Genomic DNA, 18,787 nt, shown 5'->3' with positions numbered 1-18,787 from the left:
GGGTCACCAAAGCACCTATAGCTTTGTTGAAGCAACATCAAACATGATATTTATTCTTGTCTGTGGTAGCAGGCTCTATACACTCTATAATTTAGTTTTTTTTACCTAAATGTCAACAATTGACAACATTTAAAAATGACATTTAATTCATTGACAATATCCCACGGTAGCTATTCGATTTCGACAATCGACAATGCTAGCGGGAAATTAAAAGATGATTGTTTCCTGTGTAATAAGATTTATATTTTATTACTTTAGTTTTGTTTTGTTGATATAGTCTTTAGTATGTAATTATATAATACATACGCCGGAGTTTTCTGTTAAGATTTAGAATAAATGAAAAAAGAGTTGTTTTGATTTGATTTAGTTTTTAATTGAAATACGTCCCGGTATTTCACATTCTTGTGATTAATAAAGTCGCTTACGTAGTACTTTGTAAAAATGAGTCTCGAATCTATTAAATATCAACGTGGGAATCTTGAGGTATTAGACCAATTACTTCTTCCATTTCAAAAAAAATATATTAAAGTAGAAGGAGTGGAAGATGGATGGAAAGTTATCAACAAAATGCAGGTATTCTAAATACTTTACATAATATGGTACACATTAATATAATTTATGACAGCTCATATATTTTATATTCCAATTATAAAGTTTTAACTATTGGCGATTTTTGTTATTGTTAATACTTGAATTCATCGTTCAAATCTGTTCAAAAGAGTTACCTAATAGTCCCTGCATTGCACATATATTTAACTAATATAACCTTATTATTTAAGAGTACTAGCTCTTCAAGCATCTATATGGAATAATTTATTTAAATTAACAGAAAATATTTTTAAACCTGTAGTTTCTTAGCTTATTCACTTGAACAAACATTAATTATGAATTCTCATGTAAGATTAATATATAAAAGTATTTTTTATTTCATAGGTTCGTGGTGCCCCGGCCATAGCTATATTAGGATGTTTATCACTTGCTATAGAACTATTAAAAGATAACAGTTCAGACAAGAAAGTGATGAGGCAAGAGGTCAGTGTTATCATACTAATATTTTAATACAGATATGAAGAGACATGACATCCTTTCATAGTAACTTAGAATAGTAGTAAGAACTTAAACACTTTTTGGGAAAATGTGTTTGAGCATATCAGCTCACACCATAGGTACAAATATAGTTTATAACTATTCACTGACCATTCTAATTTCAACTTCAAGTTATTAGATACTATATATTATATAGGGTTATAATTTCTTTATTTCCATCGACATTACCATTTTAGGAAATTGGATTGGATTTTTGTTTCTCATATTATCAGTTTTATAAAGATGTGATAAAATTATCTAATTTTAAATAATCCTTATTTACTCAATTGGCTGAATTGTTATCACTTGTACCCCACATTGATGTCACTTTGTAAACATTATACTAACATGCTCCATGAATGATAAACTGATAAGTGACCTAATACTTATTTATATCTTTATATAATATAATTCAATAGATTTTTTACATATCAAATTAATTTTACATTAACCATATTGTTTACACAAAGGTAAAACATCATATACAATTTAAACACCCCTCGACAGGGCTGTTGTAACATATTTGCAACACTTATAAATTTAAAAAAAAAACTTTTAATCCTAATCAACTAACTTCTTAATCGTATAATGAGTTTGACTAAACAATATTTCATGACTAATAAATGCCCGCACATGTGATTTCCTAGAAATGGTTTTAATAATAAGATCTAGCGTTTGTGGGAATTCATAACTATGAACATCACTTATCAGCTTGAAAAGAATATGTTAATATAAATTCAAGACAATATTTGCAGGTTATTAATATGCATTTCAGATAGAAGGGAAACTCAATTATTTGGTGTCAGCTCGACCGACAGCTGTGAACATAAAATTGGCTGCCGATGAGCTTATTAATTTAGCCAATACACTGAGCGCCGATGAGTCTATCAACCCAGACGAATTTAAGGAGCGGTAAGTATATTTCTGATGCGCTTAGTACGAAATAGGACGTCAGATACCAGTTGAGCGTTTAACAAGGGAGTGGAGGAAAGTTTGCGCATCGCTCCCACTTGGCGGGAGAGTGACACACCTAAAAATCGCTTCTGCGCAGGCAAGGACATTTGTTCAAGATGTTTGCCGGTATCTATAGCATGTGTTTCGGTAAGCGGCCTATTATTTTTTTTTGCGGCTTTTATAGAAATTTGTGTTTAGTAATGGAATATAAATTTCGTAAAGAGAGACAATATATATATATATATATATATATATTTTTAATCTGCTTACAATCGAAAATATAAAACTGATGATCATCGTTTTCTCCATATAGTTAGGTTCAGCTGGAAATATAGGTTTTGTCTTATTGTTAATTTATTTATATAACTAAATTGTTATAAACTGACACCTAAAACTACATATACACGCGGACACCAACCCGCTTGAAAAGTTTTTCAAAGAAACTTTTTACATACATCATTTCGCTTAAATTTTAAGTAGGCATTATCTAGAAGAGAAATGCTCAAAAAGGAGTTTGTTGTTTCCTGTAGGTGTTCTTTTTGAAGTGAAACTTCTTTATCGGCGTTGTTAAAAAAATTAACCGTCACATTTTTCGGTTACGCGTCACATTTTTCGGTTACACGCCATCTTTTTCGTGTCCTTCGCTTCGAATATCTTCGAATCGTACCCTACCACTGTTGATTCGAAGAGATTCGAAGCCATTAATAACAAAAATATATAATAACTATAACAATGATAGTAATAATTCTATTACAATTAATGAAATTCTATAATAATCTTAGTAGTAATTAGGTAAAATAAAATAAATGTATTGTATTGTATTCATGTCTATGATTATAAAGTTAAATTATTTAATTAATTATCTAATTTAACTTTATTTAACCAATTTCTGTAAAGTTGCATATAGTAGGTTATTTTTCGAAAAATAAGGTCATAAAGAAGTTTCACTGCTTACGTGTGCACGCACACATTTTTTTATAATTGATTTTATTGAATCGTTCGAAATCATTTGTTGAAACGACAATCCTATGTACTGTATTTAAAATTTTCTTAACCTATATAGTAATAATAAAAAAATAAACAAATTTATAAGTTTGGTCTCTGTGGCAGTGTACCTTTAACGCTGGCAGCATTTCCTCGCTGTATTGCAATACTTATTCTTTGAGAAAAGCACCAGCTCTGGGATCACCAATAGTATATACTGGGCGCCAAAGTAAATCTTTAATTAGCGCATTTACGGCCTTAGAATCTCTGCTTCGCGGAGAGATGGGAGGAAGGTGTGACGGGTCTAACGTGTCCAAGTAGTATCCTATACCAAAGCCGGTCTCATCTTCAAAGGGATCAACCAGATCCCCCGCTTGCCTTCGTCTCTAGCGATGCCCGTTGGCTTCAAAATGGCTGGAGCGTTTACGGAGGCAAAAAAACGACGTAAATTATGCGTGACGAGAAAAACGCTTGCACTCTTGACTTCGAATTGCTTTTTAATCCGTTACAACATAAATAATTGCATGCAATAACGATATGATTTTAATCATTATTTACAACTATGAATTTAACGTATCTGTCAGGAATAAATATAGATATGCAAGATTTATGCTTTGATAAATTACGCGTGTTAAGATAACGATCGTTGTGTAATTATATTTTCAGTCTTCTCGGCTTTTAACTCGCGGGATTGAATTATGTATGTGTTACGAGTATCTTATTAAAAGTGTGTCATCGTGTTTCCATTTTTACGCTTAAAAAAATATATTGAGCTAATCACGTTTTTATACCGAAGTATACCTAGTCCAGCCATAAGCTCTGTTACAAATGAAAATGCATTTTATTTATATAGTAATGTTATATTACTAAAATTAATACCTACATATTTATTAAAGTTTAAGCAAAAAATGAATAAATATTTTTTTCCCTCCTTTGGCTTTTATACAGTTTGGCCACGAATCTATGGATTTAGCCACTGCTTGCTCCAAAGATTTTTTAAGAGACTCAATGTCGAATGACTCAATTTCCTTTAAAACTGACCATAATTGGAAGTCTAAACAGTTGAGGTCTAGGCTAGTTGACGGTCATCAGCTCGTTATAAAGTCCGGAGTGTTGCTTTCAAGCTAGACTTTTGTAGTTCGTGTAATTCATAATTTATATGTTTTTTTTTTGTAGATAATAAATAAAGCTTTTTGTTATTCAAGTTACAAAGATGTAATTTGATCTGTATTTTTGTATAAACTTATGAAATCTTTACAGATTTATCTCAAGCATCGAAGGTATGCTATCAAAAGACATAGAAGACAACAAGGCTATAGGCAGATATGGTTGTGAAGCTATACTAAAGAATTTGGAGGGAGATGGACAAGTTAGGGTTCTCACACATTGCAATACTGGCTCACTTGCCACCGCCGAGTATGGTACCGCTTTAGGTGTTATTAGATCCCTACACTCTGCCAAAAGACTGGGTAAGTTTTTATTAGACTTACAACATTTCCAAGAATGCTTTTTAGAAATTCGCGTGTTTCCTTTCGAAGTTGCTCACAGAGCCGCAGGTAGCCTCCCTTAGTCTCGACTATAATCTTATCCCCAAGTTTTTCGAGTCATTCCATATCCAGCCGATTTTCCATTAGTATTAGTCATAATTAATTTATTTGGCACAAGGTTAAGTAATGTCGCATTCCTGTTTGTTTTGATCCACAATATAAATAACAGACTGCTATCCAACTGATAGAGATATTTTTCTGGTATTTCCTATGACGTATAAGATAATAATAATGTTTTCAATAATTTTATTTAAAAACTTTAAGGACGTGTCAAGGTTAGTTCTAACTGATCCTATCGAATAAAGATTTGACATAAAAATAACTGAATTAAACTCTTTTTAAATTAAATTTCATGGTAGTAATTTTTTGTGTACCATGTTGGATCAGTTTCCTAAAATAACTGACTGATATCAAATTGAGCGATACGATACCTTGGAGCAAGTTACCAAAGTACCTTGGGAGAATAATGACCAATGTAGTAACTCCAGAAGTAACCCAGATGTCGTTGCAAGAATAGCCATGGCAAAAAGAGCTTTCAACCAGAAAAAACCCCTATTTAAAGCCAACAAACATGCAAAACACGAAAACGACTTCTAAAAACATACGTCTGGAGCATTGCTCTCTACGGTAGCGAAACATGCACTCTTACTAAAAAGAAAGAGAGAAACTTGAAGTATTTGAGATGTGGTGCTGGAGGTGAATGTTGAAGATAAGCTGGACCGAAAAGAAGACCAATGAAGAGGTGCTGGAGAAAACTGGAGAGGAAAGATGATTGGACACCTGGTGCAATACGACAACTTCTTTAAGACCATCTTGGAGGGGAAGATAGAAGGCAGGAGAGGAAGACCGAGAATAGCTTACATAGACCAGATGGAAAGAGCTGAGGTCGTGAGATACCAGGGGGTCAAGGGACTGACGCAGAACCGCACTGAGTGGCGATTAATCCACAGACAAGAGCCCGGCTCTTAAATTTGAAAGAGAGACAATTACAGTCTTTAAATGTACATTTTCATGTGTGGTATTTTGACAAAGTATGAGTATTAATTGATTACGACATTTTAAAGCAATATTAGATAAATGGTCACAAGTGTAGTGCAGCTGTTTGTTTTGTTGTAGTGGAGCCAATGACATCGTTTATATCAAACAAATTTCTTATTACTTGGACAAGAAATTGGTTTTAAACATAGAAATGTCTTTAAGAAAAATTATCATAGTATCCAGGTGTTTTTCAAGTACGATTGTTAAATTAAATACTGGAGCAATTTTTCTAATAATATCCAACAGCTTACTATTACGTTTATTTTTAAATTATAATTCTGTGGTAATTCTTTAGCATACTGTTGAGATGTAAAAATTCATTAGTCACACAGGCTAATTCATCATCAACAATGCCTATACAGCCCCTTCTGGCCCTCCTCAAGCACACTTCTCGATCGCACTATATCCAGTGCTTCCCGCGACCAATTTCGAACCCTTATCGTTTCGAAGTCCTTGACAACTCCATCCCTCAAACGCAGCCTCGGTCTACCTTGTTTTCTCCTACCACTGCGTTGAGTCCTGTCCTGTCCGCCATTCGGTGCACATGTCCCTACCACTTGAGCCTGTTCCACTTTATGAATTGGACTATGTAGGCGTCGTCTAGGATGTTATAAAGTTCTTCATTGTAGCGAATACGCAAAATCAATAGTAATAAAAAAGGTGGAAAACTGGTGTTACTTACATCAATATATGTATATATATGTGTGTGTGTTTCTTAATTCCGAATAAAATGTTTCATTACTTTTTCCCTAAAGACTCGTCGAGAAACTAATACCGTTTTTCTTATATGGACAAAATTACCTTTTCAGAACATGTATTCTGCACGGAGACCAGACCCTACAATCAAGGTGCTAGATTAACAGCATTCGAGCTGGTGCATGAGAAAATTCCTGCTACTCTTATTGTAGACAGTATGGTGGCTGCTCTTATGCATGTCAGAAAGATTGGTGCCGTCGTTGTTGGCGCTGATAGGGTGAGATCTATCTACCCTCATTGTGTTAAATTAATGTAATTTAGAAACCCATACCTGTCAACAATATTATTTGTCCCGAAAAGGGCATTGCTATATCTAAAAAATTACTAAACCAATTTTGTTTTTACTGTTTATATTAAGAATATTTTTTATATGAATTAGTTCCCAAAAAGTTTTTAAACAAACATACATATCTGAATTTTAGCATACATGCTGGGAAGCCTAAACAGATCATCATAGTCACACATTCCATTACAACAATATCAAATACATGTTAAACTTATATTTTCAAAATCGGTTAATATAAAAATTTTCTCAGTTATTACTCTTATTCATGTAAGTGAATAATAATTTCTTTATAAGATACGAATGACCACTAAAAAGTTTTATTCATTACAATGTAACTTTTTGTAGTAAATAAAAATGTCATATGAAAAAATCAATCAAATTAAACAAATAAGTTTTGGTATATTTTATTTATATTATTGGTCCTATTAACAGGTAGCGGCAAATGGAGACACAGCAAATAAAATTGGTACATATCAAATTGCGATTGTGGCAAAATATCATAATGTACCATTTTATGTGGCTGCACCGTTCACATCTATTGATATAAATGTGCCATCTGGGGAACATATCAAGATTGAGGAGAGACCGGATAAAGAAATGACACATATTGGTGATAGGAGGATTGCAGCTCCTGGTAAGCTTTTATTCTAGAACATGTTTCACAATTTAGCTTTGTGCTAAAAGAAGACAGTCTTATTACTTAACAGTTTCTGTTATTCTTTTGTAAGTACTATCCATATAGAAATATATATTAATTTGTATTAATTTATAAACTGTTGATTTCATAATATGGTATTGTGTGTGGCCTTCGAAAATTGCCCATATATCCTAAAGTTATCAAATTCACACTCAAAAATATTTTGTTCTAGGTATAAATTGTTGGAATCCATCATTTGACATCACTCCAGCTTTCTTGATCACTGGAATAATAACAGAAAAAGGTGTTTTTCTCCCACACATGTTGAAAACACTATTCCCCATATAATTTTAAGTCTATAATGTTCCTGATGAAATATAATATATAAGCCAGAAGTAATTGATGCTACAAGCTAGACTTAAGCTACCTATAATTGCTTTTTATACCTTTTATAAAAGTTTTAAGATATATTTTCTAACGCGATGATGCTTTGTCAATTGCTTACTAAGCATTAAACATTTTTACATAAGTTTAAAAATGATCGTCGCCACGCTCCATTGCTGTATAAAAAAATGTTTCAGCCTTTTTTCAAAGCTGATACATATCTATTTTGTAAACTAGTTTTAATCCAAATAAACCTAAATTTATAGAACGTTGTTTTTTTTTTTAAACCTATGTTGTTTTCTTTTGTACACTAGCTTCTGCTATGGCAATATAATAAATTCACAAAATTTTAATTAATAATCTGTGGAGCCAGCCTACGGTCAAACTTGCCATTGGTAAAAAAAACAAATATTTTTGATCAAGTAACTCTTGGTAGGGTGACCAACGTGGTGTGACTAGACTTTGTAAAAGGAAAATAATACCACTAAAAATACACATTTTTAGTGTTATAAATAAATTTAAAATCAAAACCATTAAATTTGTTTCTTCAAATAATATTTGTTAAAGAAAAGGAATATCAAATGTACATAGTAGAAAATAGTCTCTATGCCAACACTATTTCAACACAAACGTTTTAAAAGTATCCAAAAATAATAAATCATTAATTGTAGAATAAATTAAAGCCAACTCCAACAAGCCAACTAAATATGATATTCTTTAGAAAATCAAAATTGTAAGTTGTTAACTGATCAGTGGTAACACAGACTCGTAGTCCGACATAAATCCAATATGTCAGTCAAGATATGGCAAACTACAGAAATTACTGTTTTATTTGATTGTTGAGTTTCTTGTGCGGTAAAACAATTATTTTTAATTAAACAAGATGCGTTCTAGTTTTAAAGCCATTGATTTTCCATTATAACGTCGTGCAAGTTATGTTTTTAGTTAATTTGTTAGTGAAAGAAAAATAGTTGTTGTTATTTGTTTCAACAAAGCAAAGCTGCAATTTCGTTATAAGAAAATGAATTGTTATTAAGTGTGCTGTGAATTTAGATATAATGTGTGAGGATTATCGGTTGTAATGTAAATAAAAAAATATTGTTTGTGCGCGCATGCGTTTCTATCGAAAACAGACAAAGGTTTTGTGTGGTTTTAAAATCAGCTGTGTGCAATGACTTAGTGCTACCTAAAGTGTTTGTTTGTAAGCGACAATGTTTAGTGAAATTGGATACACAATTTTTCTACTACTTGCCCTGCCTTACATAGAGAGTGGTAAGTTATAACTGTATAATTAACACTTAGGTACTCTTGTATAGGTATACAATTATGTGGCAATCACTGATGAATCAACTTGTTATTCTGACTGTACAATTTTCAGAATTAGATGGTTAAATCATGGATTCTGTAATTTTGGAGCTCACTCTAATTATCTGTGCTTATTACCAACTTATAAAAGTCTAATATAAAACTATATTTTAAAAATACTAAGACACTCAAATGTGACAGAAAAACACAATTTTTTATTTGAATCAGGAGTAACAAAGCCAAAGAACTATATATATATATTATACTCTGTCAATTAATAAGTATCCATGTTAAACCAAAACTTATAAATCTTAAAAATGACAAAAACCTGAAACATTGATTTTAACTTAGAGAAAGAAGAAGTTTTTAATATTATGAAAGTAAAGGTCTTCTCTTCTGAATATAAAATATTTGGCAGATACATTTCTACTTTTGTTTTATTTATTGTTTTTCTTTATTCCCAATAAGCTAGTATTTAATCCTTTTTATTCATTCATTCTTATCTCAAAAAAAATATTGTTTCACTTCAAATTTAAGCCCTTCAGGTTGATCTTCCACTCAAGGACCAAGTGAGTGAGATTTCATCATTAATAAAACTCTTAACAATGCCATTGTGTTCAAACATTACTTTATCTGCCAAAGCTTCGACCATTTTCAAGTGTAAACTAACCTAAAGTTGAGGAAAAATGTACATTATATTCTACTGTACATACTTATCTTGTATTTAAAAAATGCCCAAACTAAATCTGTTTGTACTCAATGTTGTACTGCTGTTGTAATTATTTTATTCTGGATATTAAACCTAAACCCTTAAAAGTAATAATATCTGATGTTCCTCTAATTTGTTGTTTTAACCCAAAATTTAATGTTGTTAAATATTGTGTTGTCATTTTGTTCATGCTAATACTGTCTCATTTATAATCATGCACTTTATCTATGTTGATCAAGGTTAATTCAAGGACATTTTATTTGTGGTCTTATTCAAATATGAATATTTACATAAAATTTAAATATATGAAGGCTCTCAGATCAATTCCACAAAAAGTACAACCAACACAGTGTGTAAAAATTTGTTCACAAACCTCAGCAAAGGTTTATCGCTAATAACCAAATGTAGTGTTAACGGTGTAGGACAGTATTTACAGATCTAATTTAATGCCAATGAGGTGTTATAAGACACTATATACATAATAAAAAATACTTAGGCTTATATTAAAATTTTATTTTCCTTCAAATTGTCAAAAGTTTGACAAAAGTTATTGTGGTCTTTGGAGTGAAGTCCTGGGTACAATTCTCAACTAAACATTTTTGCAGTGGTATTCACAAAAGACTGAAAGAAAACTTATTGACGCAAGTAGGAACAATTTGAATAAAGAGATTTGCAGGACTTTAAAGTGTAAGAAATACATTGGCTTTGTAATTTACCTACAAAGCAGTACACACCACATCCTGATTGTCAAATATGACGGTCCATTATTCTTGTTCCACTTTCACATGTATCAATGCTCAATGAATTGGTTAAAGGCATGAAACCAGTTCTGAATCACTGTAGCCACGCCTACGCGTCTAGATATTTGCGAGTTTGATTAGCTGTAAAACGTTATATGGTTTAACGGCAATAACTGTACAGTGATTGGAGAGCATAATTATTCTACAATTATTTTTAGATTCTGATTTTGTCTAGTATGGGACCAGTTTTTATATAGCCTATACTCTTTATAATTATCAGTCATATATAACGTACTGGTCCTTAGTCCTTATCAATGGCTTATATAAAGTTTGTGTCAACTTTGAATCTATAAGTTATGGTAAATAATATATAGCAGTATAGTATACGAATCCTACATTTAAATGCTAGTATTATTTGGTAACGTTATTCTTATCATCATGTATTAAATAAAATACGATCTTATGTATAAACATGCCTTTCTTATCAAGGCCCTTTTTATTAAAAATCGCTGGCTATACGTATCGCCTTACAAAGTCAACTGCTGACACAGTTGACACCTTATACACAGTTTGCTTTCGGCTTAAGTGATTCATTCGCCGAAGTCACCAAGGAACCTGCTTGACGCGCACAAAAAGCTACTTAAACTAAGTACCGTTGTTTCGACTCGAGTATCGGTCAGGCGAGGGGCAGATTGCGAATTGCATAAAGATGCTGCGAGACTTTGGAAGATAATATTGATAATTTTATTAGTATCGGTTAGTAACGGGATTATGAAATGTGGTTATAAACGACGCAACGAATTAGAAAATGTTGAGATAGCAGCCAAAGGCTTTTGTTTATTAGACTTTTGATTTAATGATAGATTCATATGTTTACATTATTATTTAGCTAAAGAGGCATTTAACGACGAGCTGAGAAAAAAGTCCACATTTTGCTGATGGGAGACATGTGTATTAACAGTTGTCTGTAAATCATTAAGAGATTGATAAAACTGGTCTGTAATTTATGTTTCTATATGTTGACAATGAAATTGTCGATGAAAACATTAACGTCTGAAGCGTGCGAATTACGTATTTATATGTATATAAATATTTATATGTGTCCTCTACTGGTCCAGAAATTATTTCTGCTCGCATCCCTGTTCCTTTGTGACTAATTCAGTCGCGGAGTGGAATGACCTACTTCACGCATAACGAAGTTAGTACGTTTTTCCACACGAGCACGGTTTATAATTGTAATTTAAAGTTTTTACCCTTGTTTTATCTACGATGTGTGGTTATATATGAGTTGCGTACTATGAAGCGAACAGCTGGAGTCGATAAGAGCAGTTTTATTTAAAAAAATGGCGGCTTTTTGGTATTCAGGATGAAATAACGGCACAAGGTAATTGCCCCGACCAATGCTCTTGCGATTCTAATTGCCTAGATCCGTCAATTGTTACTGAAGTTGAGAGAAACCGTTACAACTATATATTGTTAACATTTAAATAAAAATATTATTACGTTAAAATTAGGAATGCGTCATGTAACACATTTTTAAACAGATATAAAGTTTAGTTAATTTTTATTAATAACTATAAATAGTCGGTAACTTTTAAAAAGATTAAAGGTTTAGTTATTAGACGCCAATATATCGGTATCGGGAACGGCTGCATCCCTAATTAAAATAGTATTACAATTATTAGTAGTACATGTAACTAATACATCCTCCTTGTATCAAAACTCAGTTTCAAATTATCCATATAAAAGTTTAAACTCTTTTCTGTCTACTATCCGTAGCTGCATTTTCAGGCTCCCACTTAAAAACTGTGGCGGGCTGAACGAAATAAGAGAAAATATATTTTAATTTTATTTCGAGTGAAGTATTTGTACCTACCTACTGTAATTTTCGCCCTAGACAGATTTCAGCTTCTGCACAACGAAATACCGAGACGAAAATAATTATTGCTGTAGTTAAATATTAAGAGAATAAAGATCTTATCGGCCAGACTGGTTCCTTTCAATTACAATGATTATTTTTGTTATGTAGACGACTGTATTATGAATAATAAGTACTTCGTGTACATGGGAGCGATTACACGTAGTTATTAAGGAAAAACAAGCAATTACGGTAATTTAAGGCAAATAAAACATTATATTACTTATTGTGGGGAAAACTCATAGCCCTAGCATGGTGATATTAAATCATCATATTTTTCCCTGATTGATAATGTAATGTAGACATGTGTTATTTAGGTTTAAAGTATATTTTATCTGTATGCAACTTGAGACTTAAAAATTTGATGACAACACTTTGGGCTTTTGAATACGAAATTTATTACAAATATTCATTCTCTTTATCGAATTTATTATAATCGATATTATTGTTATAATTATGACTTAAATAATTGAATCTTCGGGCCGGATGTGTTGAGGTTGATTAGCAACAGCACACTGTATGTCTGTAGGCATATCACGTCACTGTGTGGTCGTGACCTCGACGGTTCAACGTACGGGCACCGTCACAGACTGCGCGCGCGCAGGATGCGTCAACTGTGCGTGCAGTTACCTGCCTCTGTAATTGTAAAATCCATTAAAATTGCTTACTGCCGGCAATCTTGTTGAGATAGCACTAATAAACTGTGTCTCTGGTTGGTATATGGTATCTTGGTTTTGTTGGTTAGGTCGATGCTACCTTGGCCATTGTAATTTTTTTATACGGATAATTTACATGTCTGCTGATCTAATGTCGACGTTGTTGGAAAGTAATTATTCATATAGACTACATACGAATCGCGGTTAAAAACTTTATATTATGTTCTTGCGAATTTGTACTAAAAAATTGATCGTACAGTATTTTTTTCAGATGAAAAGCATTTTTATCTAAAAATGTGTCATGGCTGTCGCCTCGACTACGTTAAATTATCTCAAAGCTATACAAATGTACGCAGTTTTATTTTATGAGGGCATTAAACTTATCTGAATACAACGGAAAGAGAGCATTCTATAGATAGAAAAATTACAAAACTCACGAGCTTTGAGACTTATGTCGTCTTGTATACTTCCGTTACGTAACGTATATAACATAACATATGTACAATTGTACGTTGCGTTTTTTTTATTGATATGAATTAATGTCACAATTAACACATTATATAATCGAACGATTTTTGTTAATTATAAAAGATAGTGTATATTCCTGCAGTATCTCTCTTTTTAACATAGCATAAACTTAACTTGACAGAAAGGGACGCAATCGTTTCCTGCTTCTCCGTTAGACATTGTAATTTGACTTTACAAATGAGACTGTTAACTAGTAATATTGTTTCAATACATTTAATTAATTTCCACAAATATATATATATATATATGACATTTTTTTTTAATGTGGCATCTCTGCTTTTAATATAATAAGTTAAAATACACAGTGCCTGAGTAAATTTAGAGTCATTTATCTATAACAAACTTCCGGCTGCGGTTTTCCTGGTCAAATGCTATTCATATTTATCACAGTACAAAATTAAAGCAAATTTTAAATCGTAGTGTTTAATTTAATGGTCTCAACCGTTAGCTGGTAAACTGTTCGCTAACTCTTAAGTATTGAAACATTATTTTTTACGACAATATTTTAAATTTTAATAGATATGTATCTAGTAAGTTTTGCTATTGAGTTAACTGTATTTGTAATTAGTTAAATCAGATGATTGGAGCACATTCTTTGAATTTAAATAAATAAAAACAAGATAATAATATTAACTATCTAAATACTCTGTAAACTGTATATAACACTGATAATGTTTTGACGTTACAAAGGGTTTTCACTAAATTCCATTTAACGACAACTCTTTGAAGAATTAAGAAGAAAAAATTGTATTAGAAAAATAACAAACATTATTTGAGACTAATGAGTAATTACATTAAAAAATGTCGTATTTAAACACTATCGCGTTCTGTCAATTATTTTCATCTGACGTCTTTTGCTGCACCAGTAGTATTATGATATTTTATTCATATCTAGCAATCAATCAAGCAATCGCAATTTGTTAAACAAAACAACGGATTTCTTTGAATGTTCGGTACATATGATCCCGACAGTCGAGTTTACGGACTAACACAGTAAAACATCTCCGCAGTTTTAACTAACTTAAAAAGTACTTTTAGTATTTAATTGTTGTCGTTATTAATGGTCGGTGTAATGCTATGTAGAGTTTAATGATACAAAAATAAAAATATAAGAATTAAATGTTTGGAAGACAAGCTAAACTAACCAAAGTTGAGTTATTTCGACGCTCTAAACGTTACATGTATGTTAAAAGTAACTTATAAACTAATTATATAATTAATTAATAAATTACTTTAAGTGATATGAATGAAATTCAACTATGAATGTCCGTTATTAATAGTTATAAAGCAAGCTTAGCAATGGTGCCAGTTGCAGTGGCTGTCTTGTTCCCGATAATCCTTGAATGGTATATCAGTTTGAAGAGCATTGACGTCACTGAGGGCCGTTGTTTCACTCAAAACCCCTATCAGGCCATTGTACGGCCCTCTTCGTAGCGTTTGAACCTTATATTGCTAATGCATTAGACAAGAACTAAAGAAATAAAATTATGTCGATATTAAAAATGGCGAACATTCAGAACAGTATGTATGTACCTTTCACATGCTGGTGTTTTATTTTTAAATTTTAATCCTCGTGCTAGATAGTTAAGTAGTATCCCTGATCGATTATTTAAATAAGTATGTCGTTTGCCTTAGGTAAATGACCTCTGTATTATATAGTTAACAGGAAATACCTTGTGATAAATGTATATGTAGTTCTTTAAAAAAAAATTAATTACTTAACGACAAATATACAAAGGTTGGTTAGTATTTTCAATTAATAACTTAATATCTAGGTTGTATGTTCTCAGAATTTGTAAAATTCACTTATTTACTAGAAGTATTAGGTAGAACTCGCTGACCGGGGCGAGGCGTTTCACGATTTTATATAATAAAAATCACTGAAGGCTTCTAAATCGTAGAGCCTTGAAGGCGATCACGCTCCGCTGGCCATGTCCCAGCACGCAGAGCACACCAATCTTTGTTATTTAATACTTGGTTTCGCTTCATTGTGACTCACTTTTTGTTATTTCAATGCGCATTTTAGGACGAAGTCTTACGTATAAAATTATAACTAGCGGTATACAGTAATAGAAACTTGATTTCTTTTATGTATCTACGCTTCGTACGTAATTCGAACGTAAAATTATGTTCTGGTATAATTTTACAAATGTATACGAATGTTTTAATTAAACTAAATAATACTCGTTAGTAGTTTATCGACGCCAAATTGTACGAATTCGTCAGTTATAACAGGAAATCTAATTTATATATGTAATGCTAACAATATATTTACGTTATTACACTTATTCAAGGTAACAACGAAAACAATATAATAGAAACCAGTTTGAGTAAATGTGAAACGTTGACTCAAAGTTAGACGGGGCTAAATAGCACGATTCATAATGACGATGGCAGTGAGCCACCATTTTTGTTGATACATGATAGGGTGATTAAATGCAATGAATGGGCCGGCGAGATCGTCAGACGTTGCGGTCACCGGCTCTTGATAATGATTCATCCGATGTTTAATTGTAAACGCTGCCAAGATTTAGTAAGCCTAGGGACAAATGGAAAACAAAGAGTTTCACTTCGTAATATTTTTCGCAACGTAGAATGAAACTGGTACAACTCGACATTTTTATGTAATTCGAGGCGTAGCTTTGCAATTTTTATTTCGATATGTACCTTGACATCAATTGTGTTCGTAAATATTAGATAATTATATTTTTTAATGCTTATTCAAAGTACATTTAGTATTGTATCAGTGTTGTAGCGCAGACATACAACGACCACTATTTAAGTCTTGTCTTGTTTATCGCGGGAATTGTTAATCTAAGTAATTGGAATATCCATAGCGCTATTTAACCTGCATCATCAGTCATCCCCACATATACAAACTCTATACATAGCCTCACCTTCACATCACACAATACAGGCGAATTTGATAATATTTCGTTAAATGTATTAATTTTTTTATAGATTGTTATTTTTTCCCTTTCGTAAATGTTTGAACCTTTTTGTGTCAAAGACAAAGTCAAAAATCATATAGGTAACACAATATACACTTATGAACGTCAAAAAAACAAATATACATTAAATGATTCTAATTTTACATTTACTGCCAGTTCTCAAATCAAGGGCGTAGAACGTAGGAGAAGAACTGGCAATAAACTCTCCGCCACACTTTTTGTTGTTGTATATTACGTATTATATATTTGGCTATATCTTTAGTATAATTGATTGTTATATATATAAATTATGTTAGCTGTAAATTACAAAATAAGAATATGCTACTTGAATTTCAGTTGTTGTTAGGACAAATGTTTATTCTATGTAAAAATATGTTTCCGTAAACAGTTCATAGTAAATAATACACAGTTGTCGGGATACCAAATAAACAAATAGGCACTTCATTTGATTTGTGCTGTCGTAACTCTCGGGAAAGTGCTCACTGTTCAGCTATACTACTCTCCTTTGTTCTAAATAAAATATTTTACGTTATTTATATACTGCATAAAGTGGAAAAAAAAATGTTTCGTGAAGTCTCCCTACTACTTCTGCGCCTGACACACCGATACTTCATCTAAGCCGTGCCGGTTTCCCCACGATGTTTTCCTTCACCGTACGAGTGTTAAATGTGCATTTAGAAAAGGTTTTTATTGCACTGCCGGCTATGAACCTACGACCGACCTTAAGATCGACAACGTGTTTCGTTACTTCATTTCGCCTTACTATGTTTTTTTTACTTAGCATACCTTTTTAGTACCAACACGTATGAAGCTACTAAAAAGAATTACTCAAATGTTTCCAGCCAGTATTCGAGTTTTGCGTTTTGTACCTGCTTTTATTGGTTGTAAAGTTAAACCCTCAAAGGTTTATTTACAACTGTATTTAAGTCACGTTAGTCAACGTTAGATGCATAATTTATCGGACAAACAACGCTAGATGAAACCAGTGGCGAGTGATAGGGTATCGACCTTGGTGAAACGGAGGGCGGGCGGACGTTGGGCGGCAAATAAACAAACTATGGATAGCCACCGGCAGATTTTTGCTTTCTATTTGTTGATGCTGAAATTATGTATTTACTGATATATATATATATTTGAAATGTTCGTTTTAATGTTTATTTTTTATTTGTATGTAAGTTAGACCAGGTATTGTTTTTCTCTTGAATAATCTTATACTGATTTGGTTTATAAAATAATACAATTTGTTTATTTTCACTGTAGTTTTTTGTATGTTGATACAAGGTTCGGGTTCAATTTTGCGATGCTTTACGAGTTAAATGATTTGTGTCGATTTGGAAAGGTTTCAATAATTCTTTGTAATTGTTAAATAAATATATACCCGAACTGGATTTAGGGACTTCTTACTGTGAAACTGCAGACAAAATCTGTTATTATTATTAACATACGACTAACACTAGTTATAGAAGATGAATACATTGCTGCAAAGTTAAATCTCATCCAAGACTAAAGTTTCCATAGTCTAATCTGAAGATTAACGTTTTGACGTTATTTAAGTTGCAAACTCAGTTGTTTAATCTCACCTGCCTGTCTCAGTTTGCGTTCAAAATAACTCCTTGGTTTTGCGTCTTGAGGCCGCTGTTCTAATTAAGCTTATTTTGATGTCAGAATTTATAATTAAATTATTTATATTATAGTAGGCGGGTTTTAAGTTAAGCTTGGTATCAACTGTATGTTCGTATATCGTACTATCAACACAACTACGCTATTACAACTACAATGATTGTTAATGCTGATAAAGTCAGAATTCGTTGAAACCCCATTAGGAAGCAAAAAATCTTATCGTGAGAAATGAAGATTTCCGCTAAGACTATCGCGTATTTAAACAAAACCGGAAGTTCGGTGCTTAGCATCGCTATACAGAATATGCCCTAAATCAATCTTTACCATTAAAGAGAGTGGCCCAGAAAAGCCCAGGAAAATATCCTCTTTACCGATGAATTTTTTTTTCGATTTAAGAACACTACAATAAGCAAAATGATAAAATCCTCTTTACCGATGATTTTTTTTTCGATTTAAGAACACTACAATAAGCAAAATGATAAAATCCTCTTTACCGATGATTTTTTTTTCGATTTAAGAACACTACAATAAGCAAAATGATAAAATCCTCTTTACCGATGAATTTTTTTTTCGATTTAAGAACACTACAATAAGCAAAATGATAAAATCCTCTTTACCGATGATTTTTTTTTCGATTTAAGAACACTACAATAAGCAAAATGATAAAGTGTCCGCTCTCAGTTTTAAA

The 18,787-nt window shown here is 32.0% G+C and overlaps 2 protein-coding genes across 2 annotated transcripts in view; both read left to right on the top strand.

The window, feature by feature from the left end:
- The first annotated feature begins 182 nt into the window (after positions 1 to 182).
- On the top strand, positions 183 to 7,934 carry LOC123712631 (methylthioribose-1-phosphate isomerase). Its single transcript, XM_045665856.1, has 7 exons — positions 183 to 573; positions 934 to 1,032; positions 1,862 to 1,998; positions 4,285 to 4,493; positions 6,419 to 6,582; positions 7,084 to 7,285; positions 7,521 to 7,934. The coding sequence occupies exons 1-7, from the start codon at positions 442 to 444 to the stop codon at positions 7,634 to 7,636; spliced, it is 1,059 nt and encodes a 352-aa protein (XP_045521812.1). The 5' UTR covers positions 183 to 441; the 3' UTR covers positions 7,637 to 7,934.
- Positions 7,935 to 8,437: 503 nt separating this feature from the next.
- LOC123720451 (disintegrin and metalloproteinase domain-containing protein 10) overlaps positions 8,438 to 18,787 on the top strand; it is a 95,463-nt gene continuing 85,113 nt past the window's right edge. The window contains exon 1 of the mRNA XM_045677059.1: positions 8,438 to 8,944. Coding sequence (XP_045533015.1) covers positions 8,884 to 8,944 — 61 coding nt within the window. The 5' untranslated portion in view covers positions 8,438 to 8,883. The remainder of the gene's footprint in view (positions 8,945 to 18,787) is intronic.

The sequence above is a fragment of the Pieris brassicae genome, chromosome 1, assembly GCF_905147105.1.
Source record: "Pieris brassicae chromosome 1, ilPieBrab1.1, whole genome shotgun sequence".
NCBI classification, from domain to species: Eukaryota; Metazoa; Arthropoda; class Insecta; order Lepidoptera; family Pieridae; genus Pieris; species Pieris brassicae.
The sequence above is the reverse complement of the archived record's forward strand: the minus strand, read 5'-3'. Positions and strand labels throughout refer to the sequence as shown.